Source organism: Oryza sativa, chromosome 5 (genome assembly GCF_034140825.1).
Source record: "Oryza sativa Japonica Group chromosome 5, ASM3414082v1".
Classification (NCBI taxonomy): Eukaryota; Viridiplantae; Streptophyta; class Magnoliopsida; order Poales; family Poaceae; genus Oryza; species Oryza sativa.
Genome location: NC_089039.1, coordinates 2,761,763 through 2,781,485, shown reverse-complemented (window position 1 = coordinate 2,781,485; position 19,723 = coordinate 2,761,763). Strand labels below are relative to the sequence as shown.

General features: G+C 42.2%; 2 protein-coding genes across 51 annotated transcripts; one reads left to right on the top strand and one right to left on the bottom strand.

Annotated features, from left to right (window-relative positions):
* Positions 1–2,235: 2,235 nt before the first annotated feature.
* On the bottom strand, positions 2,236–3,800 carry LOC4337808 (uncharacterized). Its single transcript, NM_001377934.1, has 2 exons — positions 3,505–3,800; positions 2,236–2,515 (listed from the first exon to the last, which is right to left on the bottom strand). Exons 1-2 carry the CDS (start codon positions 3,726–3,728, stop codon positions 2,425–2,427), a joined length of 315 nt encoding a protein of 104 aa, NP_001364863.1. The 5' UTR covers positions 3,729–3,800; the 3' UTR covers positions 2,236–2,424.
* Positions 3,801–4,037: 237 nt separating this feature from the next.
* Positions 4,038–18,544, top strand: LOC4337807 (uncharacterized). Of its 50 annotated transcripts, XM_066311011.1 has the most exons (25): positions 4,038–4,138; positions 5,591–6,066; positions 6,487–6,627; positions 6,719–6,870; positions 9,756–10,025; positions 10,119–10,240; positions 10,631–10,751; positions 10,834–10,926; positions 11,029–11,106; positions 11,195–11,282; positions 11,375–11,464; positions 11,654–11,719; positions 11,927–11,971; positions 13,741–13,806; positions 14,064–14,646; positions 14,741–14,921; positions 15,033–15,069; positions 15,217–15,254; positions 15,354–15,464; positions 15,557–15,618; positions 16,182–16,233; positions 17,124–17,196; positions 17,486–17,566; positions 17,878–17,968; positions 18,324–18,544. In XM_066311011.1, the coding sequence occupies exons 2-15, from the start codon at positions 5,619–5,621 to the stop codon at positions 14,429–14,431; spliced, it is 2,148 nt and encodes a 715-aa protein (XP_066167108.1). In that variant the 5' UTR covers positions 4,038–4,138; positions 5,591–5,618; the 3' UTR covers positions 14,432–14,646; positions 14,741–14,921; positions 15,033–15,069; positions 15,217–15,254; positions 15,354–15,464; positions 15,557–15,618; positions 16,182–16,233; positions 17,124–17,196; positions 17,486–17,566; positions 17,878–17,968; positions 18,324–18,544. The 50 variants fall into 50 exon arrangements, with proteins under 50 accessions (XP_066167108.1, XP_066167115.1, XP_066167133.1 ...); XM_066311018.1 differs by lacking the exon at positions 15,557–15,618; XM_066311036.1 differs by lacking the exons at positions 15,033–15,069; positions 15,557–15,618.
* Positions 18,545–19,723: the final 1,179 nt, after the last annotated feature.

The following is a 19,723-nucleotide window of genomic DNA, read 5'->3' as shown; positions in this document are numbered from 1 at the left end:
CTTGGGTGTACGCCATGTCCACCGATCAGCCACCCGCGCCGCCGGCGAGCGCACGGCGACGGCAGTGCGTGGCGGCGGCCGCGGCCGCCACCGCGGCGTGCCTCGCGCCGCTGGCCGTGCTCCTGGCGGTACTCGTCCTCGCGCCGTCGCTGCTGCCGCGGCTGCTCCTCCGGCCGCACCACGTCGTCCCCGTCGTCGCCTCCGCCGAGCTCCGCCTCCTCGCCTTCGACGCCGCGGCGCCCGCCGTGGCGTACAACCTCTCGGCGACGCTCCGGTTCGACAACCCGGGCGGGCTCTACACGTGGCGGTGCACGGCGCTCCGGGCGGCGCCGTCGTACGCCGGGCAGCGGCTCGGCGACGCCGCGGCGCTCCCCGGGATCACGGCGCGCGGCGCCGGCGCCGGCGACGCCCGTGCGGCGGCGTGGGCGGGGACGCAGCGCGTGCCGCCCGGCCGCCGCGCGCGCGCCGTGGCGGCGGCGCTCGCGCGGGACAGGGCGGCCGGGTGGTACGTCATCAAGGTGGACGTCGCCACCGTGCAGAACGGCGCCGAGAGCGACTTCGCGTGCGTGCTCAGCTTCCCGGCCGCCGCGCTGGCGCGCAACGGGAGCGGCGCCGCGGTGTTCGACGGCGGCCGGTGCGTCGACGCCGTGCACGGCGAGATTTAGCCGGAGAGGAGAAGCGCCTACTTTTGTTTGAGACCTCTTCTCACTTTTTCCTTCTTTTTTTTTTCATGCTTCGTTCTGATTCTAAGCCGTTTTGCCTAAACCTAATTATAAGTTCGTAACGCTTATTGTTCCTAGTGACTATGCTAAAAAGTAAACTATAATAAAAACATGAAAATCAACTTCTAAAATATATATTTTGATTGCGATTAAGTGTGTTTGAGAGAAAAGGATTGGAGAGGATTAAAATGATGTGTAAAACGAGATAAATCATTAGCATACAATTAATTGAGTAATAATAATTTCATACTTAGAAAATATATATTAATTTGTATACTATTTTTGCAGTTAGGTAAACGTGCTCATGAAAAATGACAGATTTTTTATCTCGATGTGCTTCTTCCTAACAGCTATAGAACTAACACAGCTATATAAAGAGTAAAATATGAAGCAAAAACCTACGTGCCTTGTACACGACAGCAGCGACAACTCGGACTTGCAGAAATGTCGGAGTTCGTCGCCATGGCGTCCGTGGCATACATGTACCAACCAGTTGCAGTGCACGGCTGGCTTAATGGCATTGGCTTTGCCCGTCACGTACATCGTGTCAAGAGTCGGTAGCATCGATCTACCGAGCGCGCGTCCGCGTCGTTCGTTCGTTCCTACGTAGCGTAGCGCTACGTAACGTGTCGTCCAACACAATCCGAGTCGGACTCCGATTCACCCCGCGAGAGCGAGCAAAAGCCGCCTACAAATACTCCACGAAATCCACGAGCCCCCTCGTCTCCTCCATTGATTTTTCACTGATCAGAGCTCGCGATCGATCGATCGCGAGCTATGGTGGCGAGGAAGAAGAGCCCGCCGCCGTGGAAGACGAAGGGATCGCAGCAACCGCGCGGCGGCGGAGAAGCGGCGGCGGCGGCGGGGAGCAAGAAGGCGAAGAAGAAGAAGAAGGAGACGCCGCTGCCGCCGCTGCTGCCGCCGGGGACGGCGGTGGAGGTGCTCCGGAACGGCGCGTGGGTGGGCGGCGGCACGGTCACCATCCGCAACGACCGCACCTACACGGTCCGCCTCGCCGGCGGCATGACCGTGCTCGCCACGCGGAGGAGGGTCAGGCCGGCGCCGCCGCCGGTGACGGCGGACGTGTCGCCTGAACCGGACAAGGTCGCCGGCGATTGAGGAGCTTTGGCGTTGCGTGTCCTCGTGTGAATGACTGTAGTGATGATAGGATCAGTTTTTAGGATGTGAGTGAGTCCAAATGTAAGAAATGCAATTTGTTGATCAGATGAGATCAGATCAGATTGCAGATTTATGATAATTTTTTCCTTTCTTTTTAGCTGAATAGAGAACCAGCCATGTTCATACTTTCTTTTGTACTGGCAAAATTGAGCCTTCATTGTACTGCCAAAATTGAGCTTTGCATGCAAGAAAAGGATTGCACATATTGTAGCATTTCAATACCAAAATACGAATTCTGTATATGAGAAGAAAGAGAGGACAGAGCTAAGGTTAACAAGTGTACACTCAAATGCAATCTTTTGAGCCAAAGCTAAATTTATGGCAACAGAACAATCAATAGAAAATTGTCTTGCATTCATGCCGGCAGCACAAATACATCGGTTTTATGATGAAGGAAAGCAAATTTCATTGCCAATGGATCTTGTTTGACCTACTAGAAAGAGTACATTGCTGACAACAACGAAATATTTCAGCGCCCAAACAGGATGAACGCCAGGAACTGATGTATGCAGAATTAAGGCAACTATTTGCTTCTCTTGACCGCACGCCTTCCCTGGCCCTTCTTTGGAGGACCCTTCCCGCGACGCTTAAGCATTTCCAGCTTTGACAAACGCCTACAAAAGAGAGATGTGATGTTAATTACAAAATTCCATGTTATCATTGTATACGAGTTAAAAAGCAGAAGGCATAAAGGGGGAAATGGCGATAAAATCAAATTGACAAGAATAGCAGGAACACCTTCTGTACTTTAGCCGTACATTTAAAAACAGTAAATACAATGATAATCAACTAAATGTAATCCACATACATACTGTACAGCATAACTCGAGTGGTAAAGATTATATCAATCATTTCTATCAGATTATAACAACACAATATTCAAGAGAATTTGGGGTCAAAGTTGGGCAAGATGAACTCAACCTTCGGTGGTTATATATATCATGGATGTGGAAGTTCAATTCACTACAATTGGTGACTAATGAATCCACTGTAAACAGAAACCAAGGCTTGAACTTGTTCCCTCAAGACGAACAAAGCTACAAAGCCATCAAATTATCAAAACCAACCAATAATATTCGCAGTGCGCCAAGAACAGTGGTGAGTGCAGTGATAATACTACTCATTTCAAACCCAACGGATCCACAACCTCACCTAATCATACCACAATCAGCAATTCCCTACCAAAGGATTATGCACCTAGCAAGTGGAAATCGGTAAAATTCCATGGTACTCAACACAACAGACAACCGGTAAATCTACCATGGCTGCACGGATGAGTAACACAGGACGAATCGAGCAACAAAAGTCGCGTTGGTGACGCATATCGTCAAGCACCTATCAGGCATGATCCAACAGAAGTCACCACCTCTCACGCATATCAACAAACAGTTGGCGAGCACATGACACAGAAACTGCCCCCCAACAGAGCAGAAATCCTGGATACTTCTCTTATAGTTCGTCACCTAGGCATATCAGCAAACACGTCCTGGGCGTAACCCAGACCTCCTCCCTCCCCGTGAAGCAAATGAACGAACACATGGTGGGCACAACCAGGCAGCGTGCAAGCTAGTACAGCTCAAGTGGAGGGATGGGGAGCACTTACGCCTTCTCCTCGCGCGCCATGACGAGCGGGTCGTCGCGCTTGATGTCGTAGGGGTACCACTGCGCGAGCTGCTCGCCGACCATCTTCTTCCGCAGCAGCTTGGTCGCCGCGCGCTTCCCCGTCGGGTTCAGCGCGTGCCCGAAGATCGCCGCCCGCGCCTCCGCCACCCCCGTCGTCACCGCCGCCGCCAGCAGCTGCCGCAGCCCGCCCACCCCCGCGCTCATCGCCGCCGCCGCCTCTTCCCAGCTCGCGATCTGGCCGCCGGGTCGGGGGGTAGCAACTCGGTATCCTGAGATGGGCCCTAAAAAAGGAGTATTAGGGCCAAGTGAAGTGGTGATGTGGCAGGCCTGACCATCGGCGCATTTCAGGCCCATCTATCTCTTAGGCCAGATTGGGTCGCTATCCTAGAATAGCCTCCGTCGAGGCGGCCTGGCTTTGGTTTCGGGCCATGTTCGGTTGGGCTGGGAATGGCCCGGGTAACGGCCCAACAACCCGGTGTGGAAAGAATCCCGGCCTATGCGAGATTTGCGTTCGGTTAAGCCCTCTCGTGGGCGAGGGCGACGCTGCGGCGGCCGGCGCGGTGCCGCGCAAGTCGGAGGCGACGGCGACCAAGACGGTGGCCACCTTCTCTCCGGTGAGTTTCTCCCCTTCCCCTCTCCCCTCCTCTTCCATGTCTAGGGCTAGGATTTCTGGCGGACGCTGTGCTGCTGCGGCGGCGGTGGCGGTGGCGGGCAAGATTGATGAAGTAGTCTCGCCGCTGACGCCGACGCTGCTGCTCATCCTCCTCCTCCGCTGACATCACCTTTCTCCCTCCTCCTCCTCCTCCTTCTATAGATTTCATAGAATAGCCTCTTCGGCTCAGCCCCGTCAGGGCTTGTTCGGTTCTTGGAGGTTAAATCCCTAAGGGGAAGCAAACCAGGGAGGGATTCAGTGGAAAATAGTGTAATACTTCGTCCGTTTCATATTATAAGACGTTTTACCATTACCCACATTCATATAGATGTTAACGAATCTAGGCATATATGTGTATAGATTCATTAACGGAATTAAATTTGCGAATATACTTCTTTTTTCAATAATTTACATTTATATACATGCATGAAATTTTTTTGCAAAAATATACTCGTCCCGCGGGATGGAAATGCGGGACCGCGACGGTCCCGCAGCTTCAAAACGCGGGACCGTCAGTCCCGCGGTCGGCCGCGTGGCACTGCAACGGTCCCGCAGCTCCAAAACGCGGGACCGTCGCAGTCCCAACGGTTCCGCAGCTCCAAAACGCGGGACCGTCGCGGTCCCGCGGTTCCAATACGCGGCACCGTGTGTGCTAGCGATTTTTATACTCTGCGTACTGTTGAACACTGTTGAAGTGTTTGGACACTGTTTTCGCACTGTGCAACACTGTTTCGTACTGTGCATGGGGCGCTTCCGCACATTGGAACCGCGGGATCGCCCATGAACAGTGCCAAAACAGTGACAAACAGTACAAAAAAACAGTCCTAAATAGTGCCACGCAGTATAAATTCGCTGTCATATAATAAGCGCGTGGCAGAGGACGGGAACGAGCCGTCCCGCGCAACCGTGAAGCGCGATCGGCGCGGTCCCGCGCATTGGCGACGCGCGACCGGCACGGTCCCGCACAACGGAGACGCGGGACCGTCTCAGGACGCGTGGGCGCGAGAGGGAGGCGGTGCCGCACTTCCGCGCCGCGGGAGCGAGACGGTGCCGCACGGCCGTTCTACGCGACCGCCGGTCCCGCAGAATGGAAGAGCGGCACCACTCGGTCCCGCGTCCCCGCCGTGCGGTGAAGGTATATTTGTGCAAATATTTTTCATGCAGATATATAAACGCAAAATATTTAAAAAAATGTATATTTTCAATTTTTTTCCTTCATTAACGTATATATGAATGTGGACATGGCTAGAAAGTCTTATAATATGAAACTAAATAGTGGTCAAAGTTATTTTTTAGAGACCATACCCTTGTTCAAAACAACAATTATTTTCAACTTGGAGGGAGTACAATCATGCTTTCAGAAAAGCACGACATATATGCCTTTCCTCTAAATTTGCAAATTCTACATATGCAGCTGCAGGAAAATTGAGCAACCCCAGAGTATGGCACCTGTTGCTGCGGAAGAGGACGATGTGCCAAGGTTGAGGAACACTCGGTCAAGGGCAACAAGGCGGCAGCCAGGGTTGCAGGAGCTCCTGAGGACTGTGCGTGGCCGTGGTAATGAGCAAGACAGCAAGGGGCGATCGCATTGCTCCCGATCTGCACCTGCTTCACCATCATCTGAGCGAGATCAAAGGATGAAGAGGAGGAGAAAAATGATCGAGGCCGATCATAGTTGTGAGGATGGAGAGGAAAAGGTGCCAGAGAAGATGAATGAAGGGGAGGAGGAGGAGGAGGTATCTTCTGCACCGAGCTCTCCACTCCACATGCCCTTATTACCTTTCAAATTCAGTGGGTATGACTCTGATGGTCAAGAGATCCTTGAGCCACCTGACATGGACATTGTTGATGCTTACCAGAAGAGACGTGAGGAATTCGAAGAAAAGAGAGGTAATTTTCAGTCCAGTTTTCCTTCTTTTCTGTTGGGATATACCTTTATGGTTGATTGATTATACAGATCGTGCATATCCTGTATCGACAGCTAGTGACCTTATTTAGCTCCTAGCAATCTCTATAAATTAGTTGACTGACCTGTACACTATGTATATTGTATATGCCAATGTTCCTTTCTTTCATTTTCTTCTTTATGCTGTTGACATATAATGCAGATTTGGCATAACTCATTGTTAATGATGGTGTAAGTCAAAAGTTGAGAACAGTACCACCCTCCATCTAATAGAAAAAAGGAGGATTTTTTTAGTGTTACTTTCTTAATGCGTTTTCTCTTTAATAAAAAATGTTTTGCAAGATTAAAAAAATTATTCCTCTAACTCTAAATTGACATGTACTTATGCATTGATGGTCTTGTAGCTCGTCAGCTGAGCCTGCCCACACTTAACTCAAGTAAATCTTTGTGTCTTTCGGACCCAAAGTTGTTGGACATCTATGAACCTGCAAAGAAAGCAGTCCTTGGTGCTGCAAAATTCATTTTAGGACTTTCTTCATCCATTGGTACATAGTTTTCACATCTCTTATTTGATATAATAGAAAATTTTATTTGTTTGCTGATATTATATATATATGTATGTATGTATATTTGTAGGAGGAAAACCATTAGCACACTGCTCGGGGTTTCTGGTTGATTGGGATGAAACAAGGAAGAAGGGAATTGTAATGACAACCTCTGATATTATTTGCTCAAAGTCAAGCTTAGATTGTTGGTCTGGTGAAGATGAGTATTCTCCTAATGCTGAGGTATGTTGGTAAATATTGATGTTTTTTCATGAAGTTGGAGAAAATACAACTAAAAGGACACGACCTAATCATACTATTCCTAAAGCAAAAGAATTGTTATTTATCGACAATTTACAATTAACGACGTGCATGGCATGACCAGCTACAATAGTGCGTTATACAATTAGTACACACTTCTTATTCACATTATTCATCTATCACCTTTCTACACCCAGCTATAAATCCCTTCTTGCAAGCATCAAAGCATATAAATTCTTTCAAAAACAGGTGTGTTGTACTCTGGATTCAAGCATACTGCAACAGTGCTACCGGGATTACTCCTAAGTATCTCTAGTTGGTTATAAAAAAGCCTAGGATATTCTTCCTTTGCAGCTTCATACACTCTCTTCATAACTATAGATTTAGCTCTTTTAATTTTTGAATGGCTAACATCGGCAAACATATCCAAAAATACTGTTTCTTTTATGCTATCAATTTTCTATGCTGGATTGGCCTTGATCAAGTGCTCATACTTGTCAGCAATCCTTCTAGATGTCACAAGCCTATTTTTTTTATTTTGTGGACATTTATGCACATCAATGTAGGTACACACTTGAAACCAATCACACTTGGTTCTTTGAGCTCCATAAATCATCCAAGGGCAGCCATTCCAAGAACATTTAGCTCTGATCCTCAAACGCTCATCCTTTGGGAAAGAAATATGCCTTCTAACAGAAAGACCATAATTAATCACTGCCTTCTTGAATTGCTCTCTTCCCCTAAATGTCATGCCAACTGCAAATACAGGGATTGTAGCCTTGCCATCATATCGAGGAAACCTGCTCCTCCTCCTAACTGTGTTAACTTCACTACCCTCCTCCTCATCATAGGATGCTTCTTCACTAGAATCAAAATATGGGGTATCACTGCCATCGTCCAGATCATCCATTAATTGGTTCTAGCTCATCCGTGGCAATAGTAAGTATATCACGATTTGGTTGCCTGTAAAGTCCTTTCTTTACCATCTTAGCATGCTTCCTAATCTCCTCGGCCTCTTCATCTTCTTCTGAGCTATCTTCATCTCCAGGTATCCAATCACTATCATCGGTTTCTTCCATATCTTTCTCATCGACAACTACCTTCTCTTTGTTTCTTAATCTATTAGAACTCATCTCCTTTGCATCTAATATTGGTTCTTTACCATTCTTTAACATTGATGGACTAGTAAAATCATCTACTTCACCACCTCTTATCTCATCTTCGAAGTCACTATCCTCAGTACTTTCTTCATCATGAGAGATAATTTCAACATACACATCTGCGACACCTCCCTCTGCAATGCTATTTGACATCTCACAACATGCCTTGTCATCACTAAGCAGTATAAGACCATTATTAAGTTCTTGACCAGGAAACAACCAATGGAGATAAACTTGATCTTTATCTCCCACATTTGAGTGGTCTTTGAGATGTCCAATTAGTTCAGGTAGTGATATCTTGTCTCTGTCGATGTACGACATTGCTTCATCTCCTCCAACATAACTGACTTGTTTGTCATGATAAATGAACTCTCCACCGAGATGAAACCTAACCATGAGTTGGTCGAAATGATCCATGAAACCTATGAACAAGGGGTAGAAATATATCAGTTTCCATCATATCAATAAGGTCAGAAAAAAAAAAGAAAATAAAACCATAATACCATTTTATTTCGGTTGTGATAGCTAATTAAACCGGTAAGGTTTGATTACCAAGAAAATTGTCAAGTAAGAAGAGAGGTTGACACAGGTATAAGTACAAACACCTGCATGTTGCATATCCATGGTGTGCATAAAACATCTTTTCTTTGCATCTCTGTTAGCCTATGATAGCTACGACAAAATCTGGACACACTAAAAAGCTTATTAGGATTACCGACAGGTACACTAGTATATTGCTAAATGCTATCCTGGTTCCTCTGCTTCTTGTTCATGGGAGTGTTGTATCCAAAACCAACACATAGTTCTACCATAGCAAAATCATACCAATAAGATACTATGACTAACCTCAACGTTGCCGCAAGGAGCAACGATCAGGAGGACAAATCCAGAGCGATCATGTGAATAAGCAGGGGTTGGGGGCTGTCGCTCACTAAGAAAGGAGACAAGGAGGTGATCAGGATGAGGTCGGATTTAGAAGGCAACTAATGATCTCTGATTATACGGTGCCGCGTGGAAATTTCTCGTGTAGTGGCTAGCGGAACGTTAAGAACGAAAAACCCTTGTTGACAGCCCAACAAGAGGAACGAACACTCCACATTGATGGCCCAGTTTCAGAGCTACGTCATCTAGCAACCATGTCGGCAACTCACGTGGCTGAATCAATCAAAACCACCTCCACACTGGCGAAACAGTCGTGGAATACCAGGCTAGGGAGCTAAACGACCTGGTATTAATTGTTTAGGGGGTTAAGTGAGCCTAAAAATTGTTTAGGGGGTAAAGTAGACAAACGCAATAGTTTGGGGTAGTAAATTAGACTTTTTTTTCTTTTTTTATTAACGTCTTTAAGATCCAGCTTGGAAGTTCCATTATATTAAAAATATGAATTGCTACAATGAATACTTCAAACAGAAACATAATATTGCCTCCATAGAAGCTTAACTTCTGCCCAACCTAGAAAAGTAGTTTATCCTCCAATATGTATCTAAGGTTACTGAATCAATTTAGTTGTCCTACATTCGACTCTTCTAGAAACATATGTATCATGTATTTTTTTTGTTGAAATGATTGTGGATCATCTTCTATCCTTTTGGTATTGTTCTTTTGTTGAAATGATTGTTGATCATTTTCTATCTTTTTGGTACTGTTATGTAATTTTTGGGTGTTGTTCTCTAATTTAGTGTGGTATATTATGCAATCAACGTCCAGGTCTATGTCCACTTACTAGATGACACCACAGTGGAGGCCCGCTTGATATACTCTCAAACACATTATAATCTGGCTTTATTTGAGATTGCTCTGGAGACTCCTGGCGAGTTACCTACTTTTAGTTCTAGAGTTGACCGTGCTCAACATATTTTCATGCTTGGAAGAGATGAAAATTTGTATCCGCGTATAAGTCATGGCAGAGTGTTGTACTCTAATCCATACTTATGTGATCGTCATCACTATATGTACGTTAGCAGTGCAATCCCCGAGGTATCTCCATTTTACCCCACACCATTTCTTATTTTGAATTGTGTAGTGTATGGCATGCATGATTTGTTCTAGTTAATTTGGTAAATGTTGTAGTTTGGCTTGGGAGGATTAGTGATTGACCTTAAGGGGAAGGTGGTGGGAATGACTGGTCTTATACATGCTTTTATACCTTCATCGGTGATACTCAAGTGTTTGAAGCTATGGCATAAGTTCCGGTACGTTTTCTTTTTCAGTTCTATTTTTCTATTGTGTTGCACATCTGTTTGTTGTTGAAAGTTAAATTGTAGAGTTGATTTAATTCAGATAGATAACCTAAACTGCCTTAGATGTGCATTTTCTAATGTATATTGTAGTTAAATCATGCAATGCTAAAACTCATGTATTAAATTGTAGGATCAGCACCATGACGGGCCTTAGTTGCACAGAGTATTGGAATAGATTATATATATTTTGTTTTAACTCTATTCCGTATCAATTGATTTGATATATTCTGTCAAACTTTCAACATTTTGTACAAGTTATTTGAGTTTCAAATTATTATGTTTTAATAAATTTTTATTATCCTTTATATCCTCTGTTGAATTGAAATTAATGGCTATCTGGAGTAGGTGCATCCCTCGCCCTCAACTTGGAGTTAAGCTTTGGGCCATTAAGTTTCTAGACCTTCCCCATATCGAGATGATATTGCGCAAGACTCATATTTGTGATGGCCTAATTGTTAAAGAGGTATATAGACTGTTTATCATTGCTAATTGTAGACTTCTCTGCACTTCCTGAAGATATACGCCGACTATCAACTAAAATATAGGTATCAGAAGGGTCCATCCTTGAGAAACTGGGAGTCAGAATAGGTGACATTATTGAATGTCTCAATGGAGAAAGGATTTATGATACAATTCAGGTAACATGTTCTAGACGTTGAAGTTTCTTATAAAATGAAAGCAATCACTGTGTGTATTAGTTTATTTCTTGACTTGTGTAACTATTTTGTTGATGGTGTTAGTTGGAAGAGTTGCTCTTAGAATTGTGTGAAGGTCATTTTGATAACGGAAATGGCCTCAATTCCACACTGGAAATGGCGGTAAATGTTCTTAACTGTGAGCTGCATTGGTTGTGTAATTTGATATCCTTTTATGTACTTGCTCAATTATACCGAATTGATTTTATAGGTTGTCTTATTTCACATACGCAAAGGTGCTCAAAGCATAAAAAAGTTAACAGCAAATGTCTCAGAAAATGGGGAAGTAGTTAAAAGAGGTCTGCAGATTTCTTTAATGGTGACGAGAGTAGATATGCTTTACCGGTACATTGTGCAACAATGATATAAATTGCTGTTTTTCATTTCCTAGGCGTTTTCTTTGTTGCTGGCCCTACCTGTGAAGAGATTCCTAATCTGGCCCCGCTTGGGAAAGGTGCACTAAGAGAAGAGGGCTGGGCAGGTAAACTGTAGCTAGCCATGGTTGCTGTCGTGTTGTGTTTACCAACGTGTGTGTTTCTTTACTATTCGAAATTACTCAGGAATGAACTTTTGTGCTAGAAAGCACAACCTGGTGTTTTCATGTGTGTTTGCGATTTCTTTTTGTGGATTTTGAGAATTTCAGTTTACTAAAAGTATTTGTACTGTCTAGGTGATTCTCACATCCCTACTGCAGATGGAGCATCAACCTCAGTACCACTTGATCAAGTAGGTCCTGGTAAGTCATCTTTGCTGTGTTAATCTGCTGCTCTTTTGCACACTGTCATGTGCTAACTATTGATAGCATGCTAAATGCCCATTTTATACATTGTGATAATGTTTCTTGATTACTACGTCATGAATATTTCATAGCACAAGTACGATAATTGAAGGATTATAATTTGTGTTCATTTGCCTGAGTATATCATTTTGTTTTACCGATTAGATTCTCGGGAAGAGATTTCTACCCAGGAGCCACTAGCAACGACAGGCAAGTGATCTTTTCTATACAGGTCAACTGTGATGTAAAAATGTAATATGGTTTTGTCTTGTACTCCCTCCGTATTTTAATTTATGACGCCGTTGACTTTTTAATCAACGTTTGACCATTCGTCTTATTCAAATTTTTTATGTAAATATAAAAATACTTATGTCATGCTTAAAGAATATTTGATGATAAATCAAGTCACAATAAAATAAATGATAACTACATAATTTTTTTTGAATAAGACGAAAGTTCAAACGTTTGTCAAAAAGTCAACGGCATCATACATTAAAATACGGAGGGAGTAGTTTGGTAAGTGCCTCAGTACCATGTGAGGTTGATAGCCATTTCCCTGTACTCGTGCATGTCTTATGCGATTTACATGTACAAATGGTTTTGTGAATTCTAATTTGTCCTGTTGATGTCAATGTAGTGAGCTTTCATGTTTTCAATGATTAGCAATTCAATAAATTTAGCAATCCTTTTTCTCAACAAAAAAGAACATTTTTCTATCCATGCTCCATATTCTGAGATCGATTTATTCTTCTATACAATAGATTTGGTCGCATTAAATTTTATACAGCTAAAGCAGTAGATGTATCTTGCCAAGTTTGTGATAGCCTAAGCAGTTAAACCCAAAAAGTTCACAACCCTGAACACTGTTCTTTGGACTGATGTATTGATTTGCATTAAACAGGTAATGTAAACGAAAAGCTCCAAAGGCACAGCAAGTGTTTTTTTTTCTAGATGGGAATCGTTTTTTGCATATTGCTCCATGCAAATCTTTTGGCTCCAAAAGCACTTAAGGATAGCAAGCCATTCTACTTATACAATTCATCAATGGAATCCTTTTTTTCTTCTCGGTGTGCTGTTCGATAAATATTTGAGAGAAACAAGAAACTATTCCTGAAGTCTTACACTTTAGAGCTTTACATTTCCTTAAAAAAATGAGTTTATATGTGAACTTTGTGGTCAAAGGATACCTATTGTGTTGTACGTAGCAACCTCCAAGCAATGAGAAAATCCACACTTAGAGGATGCCACTGGATGCTCCTACAGCAGTGACAAAGAAATTTGTCCTTTTTTTGGACAATTGCTTTAAATGCTTTTAAGTCATACTCCCTTCATTTTAGATTATAAGTTGTTTTTGACTTTGATCAAAGTCAAGCTATTTCAAGTTTGACTAAGTGTATAGACAAGTATAGTAATATTTATAATACCAAATTAGTTTCATTAAATCAATAAGCGTATGTATTTTCATAAAAAATATCTTGGGTTGAAAACATTATTATTTTTTCTACAAACTTGGTAAAATTTAAAGCAGTTTGGCTTTGACAAAAGTCAAAACGACTTGTAACCTGAAACGGAGAGAGTAATAGAGCATTGTCTCTTGCCAGCAAATTGCAGTTAGTGCAGATGCGTTGGTTTATCTAACTATCTTGGTCTAACTGCCAACATCTTCATATGGCCCATCAATGCTTTTGGAACTAACCTACCAATGATACTGAGGTTTTAGAATGGGTTTTTGTATCTTAGGGAAATCCTTTGCTAACCTACCAAAAGCATGAGAAACTCCAACAAGTTTGGGAGGAACAGAGGGTAGCCATGGTCGCTGCTGTGTGGTGTTTGCCCCTGTGTCTTTGCTTTACTACTCGGAATTACTAAGTAATGATTTTTTGTGCTAGGAATACACATTGCTGGTTTTATGTGTTTGTGCTTTCTTTTTGTGGATATTGAGAATTTCAGTTCACTAAAATGTTTTTTTTATTGTCTAGGCGATCCTCAAATCCCTACTGCCGAAGAAACATCAACCTCAAGGCCACTTGACCAAGTAGAGCCTGGTAAATGATCTTTGCTGTGTTAATATTCTGTTCTTAATTTTGCACGAAGTGTCGAATGAATTCTTGTGAAATTGTTGATACCATACTAGATGCCCATATGCATTGTGATAACGTTTCATAATTACTATGTGCTCCTTATGTCCTGTAATCACATATCTTATGCTAGTCTTGCTTTTAACCTTTCATATCATATAAAATCTATTGTTTTTGCCTACAACTTTTGCCCTGGGTACTGTATTACTGTTTTTACTGTTTAGGCAACAGTAGATCGATGCTATCTGCACCGTCCGATGTAGCATGTGTCAACGATCCGGCGTCTGTTCCACTTCTACCCTCCCATCACCGTGAGCAGCCCGAGATTGGTTTCTTCTCCCCCATCGACTCCTTTTGCGCTGCTTCTCCTCGCCGCCACCGTGTAGCGCCTAGGGTTTTCTTCGCCCGCGCGCGTCGATCCCCTTTTCCCCTGGTCATTTTCTGGTCCTCTTCACCGCCGCCGTGCTCCACCGTATCCTTCGGCGACCGCCGCGGGCAGCGCGAGAGGGGGGGAGGAGAGCTCGCCCGCCGCGGGCAGCGCGAGAGGGGAGGAGGAGAGTTCGCCCGAGGGCGGAAGCCAACGAGGGGATGATGGCCGGACGGCGAGCTCGCCGAGGCACGGCTGTTGGAGCGAACTAATCCGGAGGGGGTCGGGCCCCTTGGTGTCTTGGTGCTGCTCCGCCCCGGATCTGCCTGCCCCATTACTTCACTTTCTCCTTGCAATCACGTCGGCGGGGAAGGTCGTCGTCCCACGAGCAGACGAGCTCATGTCGGCTCGACATGGTCTCCCGAGCTCAGCGGGCATGGGTTAGCTTCTTCCCTCCATCCTCCATTTGGTCTCTATCCAGATTTGGTTGTCTCATGTTGTAGCTAGGGTTTTGGTGGGTAATGCACATTGCAGCGGACGAGGTGAGGCGGCAGGGTGCAGCGCGTAAACTTAAGTTTTAAGTCCTTCAACAATGAATCGATCTGTGCAAGTTATGCAAATATTGGTTGTTTGTGTGCCTGCTCAACCTCAGCTTGCTGTCCTCCGGCTGTGGTGGCAGGAAGGGAAGCACTTGCCTGTCTTCCTATAGCTCAAGGTATTATTTAAACTTTTACCAGATCTTGCTCACCATGTCGATGATTTGGCCCTGTGTGTATTTGATTAGTGCTGTCTAAATGTGATCTTTGCACTGGCTATGGTTTAACAGTCATGATGGCATGGAGGCTAATCTTCTTTTCCTGCAGGTATCAATCTTTTTGTCCTGTAAATCTTCCCAGACGTTGTGCTACATGCTCTAATTGCACATGTTTTAAGGCATTCATGGTTGCACATAAATAATTAGGTAATGCTTTGTTGTATGTAAGATGTTTCTTTTTTGTCACCTGCTTCAGGTTCCTAATTGGCTTCAGAATCGGCTTACAAGCTAAATGTAAATTTGATGTTGGGTGGCGTCTTATCTTGACCAGAGTTTGTCAAATTCGCTTGCCTACTTCTGCGTTATATAACTTGCAAGCTATTTTTCTTATAGCCATGCCATGAGCTTCGATGCACCTTCTACTCCATTGCCTCACGTATGCAGCTGTGTTTTGATATATATGGTACAGTGACTTTGTGAGCAGCTCAGTTTAATAGAACCAAGGTACGTTGTGCTCTTCTCCTTTTATTTAAATATATTTGCAGATTTTCAGAATTCTTCAGTAGCTTCATTTGATTTTCTTTACAATCTTATAGGTAAGATGGTTGATCTCGATCATTGTTTCAAATTTATTGCCTACAACTCTTTGAAATAGAAGGTAAATTAATCAGACGCTCGTCTACTTTATATGTTTGTGTATGTCATATACTTGATGAAATGCTTGATGGACTTAGCCCGTCGGTATGCATTATTGGTTAAGCACTCAAAACTGCACACTGTTGTCACTTAATTTTAGATTTCTCATCACGTTCAGTTATATAAGAGTCAGGCCATAAAAGATATGGCAGCTATTAACTATATAATATTTTGACCCAAATGGTTCAGTTCTAAAGCACTTAAAGATGATTATTGCAGGTATTATAGGCCAACACAAAGTTTGTTTTTGTTATCTCTTAGTTGCTTGCAGTATACTCATATCACATTGAAGCCAAGTTATGCTATGTATTACCTTGATTTGGTCATGAAATTTTTCTCTCAATTCAGGAAGCATTTTTATTCAACGATGTATGCACTTTCACTGCTAAACTACTATGCAGTGAATGTGTTCATGATTGTTTTCTTCTGATCCTAGCACATTTCCTGAGATATCCTTCAAATATGATGACTTCAAATTCATCGTGTACCTTTTTTCCTCTCTCATATTTACATTGTTATGCCTAGGACGATAGCTTCAATTTAACAGTGCACCTTCACTACTTGATAATTGCGATGGGTAAGATGCTATCAGTCAACTGTGAATCTATTATGTACTTATGTTGTTTCATCTCTACAAAGCCAAAAAATGAAGTTCTCCCTAGACACACCCAAACCTTCCAAGTAGAGCAATAATTTTATTAGCAAGCATTATTTCCACGTATCTATTGCCTCTTTGATTTAAATAGTAATCCAAGATAAAGGAGTTAATGGAATAAACTAAATGGGCTGCTTATTTTGTTTAACGTCCATAGATTTGCAAGCAGGAGTCCCTCAATCTATATTTTCTTTGCTTGGCAGGAGTTACATTTTTTTAGATGACATCCAGTAGGGATTCAGACCACTGGAGCTTGAGGGATACACACCATTCAGTAATTTGAGAAATTGATGTTTCCTAAACTTATAGATTATATATGATACTAATTAGTTGTGTTTGTCGTTTTTGAGTAATCAGTACCATATGTAAAATGTAGCTCAAGCCATTTTTTGTGCTTTTACCTCTCCTATCAAGGTAGGAGGACTGATGTTGGTATTTGGGAACGCCTTTTCATTTTCTTTATGTAATGAGAATTAATATATTTCCAACTCCTAATTAGTAAATCACAACAAGAGCAAAGCATTAAGGATATAATTACCCAATCCAAGAAACTAGACAATTGGAATAACTAGGCTAAAAATGTAATATGAAAATACAGAACATTCAATGATGTGTTGGGAGGATCATTTCCATCCACTGATTGCATATGCTAATTCTATAATCTATCATCTCTTTTTTCAAAAGGTCCTTTTGGAGATTCTTCATATGGTTATCCTGACCTGCTAACTTTTATGATTTAATCTGTATGTGCTGCTGCTTTCCATGTTTCTGCAAATGCATATGTATTGATGTGCTCTTCAATCTCCATGCAGAGTATGCTATCATGACACACAAGGATTTTTTGTTGGGTGCTGTGTACAATTATTTTTATCGAGGCCTTTGAAGGTATTACAGTGATATATTGTTACATCTCCTTCACCAGGCTTCTATACTAGATATCCTCCTATTACTATTTTAATTCTTTTTAAACCAGACAACCTAATTAGCTATTTGTACTTATTTTTTATACAAGATTTTTTTTACAAGATAATATTTGCACCATCAGATGTAAAATGCCAATTTTGTTCAAGCTCCCCTGAGCCATATACCATATATTCATGTTCTGCTTGATTTCTATTCTGTGGTTGAGCGAAATTGTGTGTATAATACTTATGCATCTTGCATTGCATTTAAGCTTAATTTTTGTAGAGGCCACCCTGTGCAGATTTCTCAATTTCAGCCATAGCAAAACAAGGGGCATTTTCCATACTCTTAGGTAATTGCTTTGGTGCATTGTATTTTGATATCCTTCAGGTCTACTATTTGAACTCACCAATTAGTGAGTAGGATGAATAGATATTTACTTAAACTTGATGTTGCTACTTCCCTGAAGAGATTTTTCTAGCTTGATGTTGCTACTTCCCTGAAGAGATTTTTCTATTGGTTCTACCAACTATAAATAATTTATTCCTCCATATTCTGCCAGTATCTCTTTCAGTGTGATACATGAATTCAGTATGCACATGCTCTATTAGCCTAAGTGCTACTTTCATTATGTCATGATAAATTGAGTTATGCCCATTTCAGATATGTGATCTCTACTTCTCTTTATGGAGAAAAATCCATGAAGGTAGATTGTTTCTCCTTTATCCCAGAAATGAGGTGGCATTTCAAACCGGTATGCTTCGTTGTGTCAACTAAACAATTGTAGGTCATGTAAATAGAACAATTGATTCATTTTTTCACTATATTATAATGATAAAGAATATTTCATTATTAGCAAAAGATTCATATAATTTCTGATTTGATTATTCAATATATCCGTGGCAACGCGCGGGGTCCCGGCTAGTATTTCATAGGTTTAGTCCATGGTATCTTCTACGCACGCTGCAACGCATTATCTCTTCTTGGTTTCATTCCTATATTGCATTCATACTTATTTCCTTTTTAGTTCTAGTACAACCATGTTGTGCTTAACCGAAGGAAAACTGCAATCAAGTTCATCTATTTTTTTCCTCTTATATTTTGTACAGGTTTCTTGCAGGAAAGAATAGGTTGAGCGAAGGTAATGCAGTCTCATTGTACAGCACTGGCCTGATGTCTCGCACTTGTTCAGTTTTGCATAGTCTCCCTTTAAACCTTATGTAATGAATATTTGGTACCTGATTGTTATCGTGGGTGGCTTCCATACCATACATGTTCACGGTAACCGTGTTTATATGCTATTAAATTAGCTAGATGTTTAACACTGTCATTTACAGGTTCTCTTGTTTCGACTTTTTGTCCACGCTGATCTGATAGTCAGGTATAGTACGCATATTTTCAAGATCAGATATGCACTTTTCGGGATTGTCTAGTTGTCAATTCCCTGAAAACAAAAAAAAAATAATGTCAATTTTTGGATGGCTGAGATCGCCCCAAAATTTGTGCGCTACAGTACCACACATTCTCTCTCTACTTCTTCCATCGCTCACTCGTGTTGCCTGTAACAACTATCAACTCCCCTAGTAGTGCGGAGGCTATTTGGCACGCGAATGCCATAAACGAAAGGCGCTCCCCCACGCGGTTTTTTTTCGCTATTTTTTTTGCGTTTTTTCCCATCTTGTCGCTTTTTCCTTTTTCTTTCCTCCCCTCTCGAGCGTTTTCCTTTTTTTATGTTATTTTCCCAATTTTTTTAATTGTTAGTACATGTGTTTTTGAAATATTTAAGTCGAAAGTTTTCAAATCTTAACTTGAAAATTTTTCAATCTGAAAGAAAGTTTCAAATCTAGAGTTTAAAGTTTTCAAATCTTGACTTAAAAGTTTTCAAATTTGAGTTGAAAGTTTCTAAATCTTAGATCTTCGTTGAAAGTTTTCAAATTTTAAGTTAAAAGTTTTCAAATTTTGAATTGGAAGTTTTCAAATCTAGGTTGAAAGTTTTCAAACTTAAAAGTTTTCAAATATGGGTTGAAAATTTTAAATTAGAGTTGAAAGTTTTTCAAATTTAAGATGAAAAGTTGAAAGTTTTCAAAATTTGACTTCACGTATAGATTTCTTTATCAATATATTAGTAAAAAACTTCAAGAAAAATAAAAATATTGCTAGATTACCGTAATTAGCACAAATTACTGTCATTACCGCTAATTATGGCAACAGGGCGTTGAGGGGGCGTGGGTGTGCGCTGCTTCGTAGCCAGCGCGCGTGCGAAATAGGAATTTTGCGCTGCTACCTTCTCCGCCCCCTATAGCGTGTGTCGCCCATGTGCCTAAAGCTTTGAATAGCACCGATTGGGTCCACCAACCTGCCTTCTTCCCCTTGGGGGTCTTTAGATCCAGGGGTGTAAAGTTTTGGCGTGTCACATCGGATATTATATAAAGTGACGTATGGGTGTTTGGGCACTAATAAAAAAACTAATTACAGAATCCGTCAGTAAACAACGAGATAAATTTATTAA

What these genes read in the sequence shown, in the direction of transcription:
- LOC4337808 (NM_001377934.1), bottom strand. Translation starts at nt 3,728, where the DNA reads ATGAGCGCGGGGGTGGGCGGGCTGCGGCAGCTGCTGGCGGCGGCGGTG. An exon ending in ATGGCGCGCGAGGAGAAGGC is followed by an intron (nt 2,516 to 3,504) that starts GTAAGTGCTCCC and finishes TCTCTTTTGTAG; the next exon opens with GCGTTTGTCAAAGCTGGAAA.
- LOC4337807 (XM_066311037.1), top strand. Translation starts at nt 5,619, where the DNA reads ATGGCACCTGTTGCTGCGGAAGAGGACGATGTGCCAAGGTTGAGGAAC. An exon ending in GGAATTCGAAGAAAAGAGAG is followed by an intron (nt 6,067 to 6,486) that starts GTAATTTTCAGT and finishes ATGGTCTTGTAG; the next exon opens with CTCGTCAGCTGAGCCTGCCC. An exon ending in TGGGGAAGTAGTTAAAAGAG is followed by an intron (nt 11,283 to 11,374) that starts GTCTGCAGATTT and finishes TTCATTTCCTAG; the next exon opens with GCGTTTTCTTTGTTGCTGGC.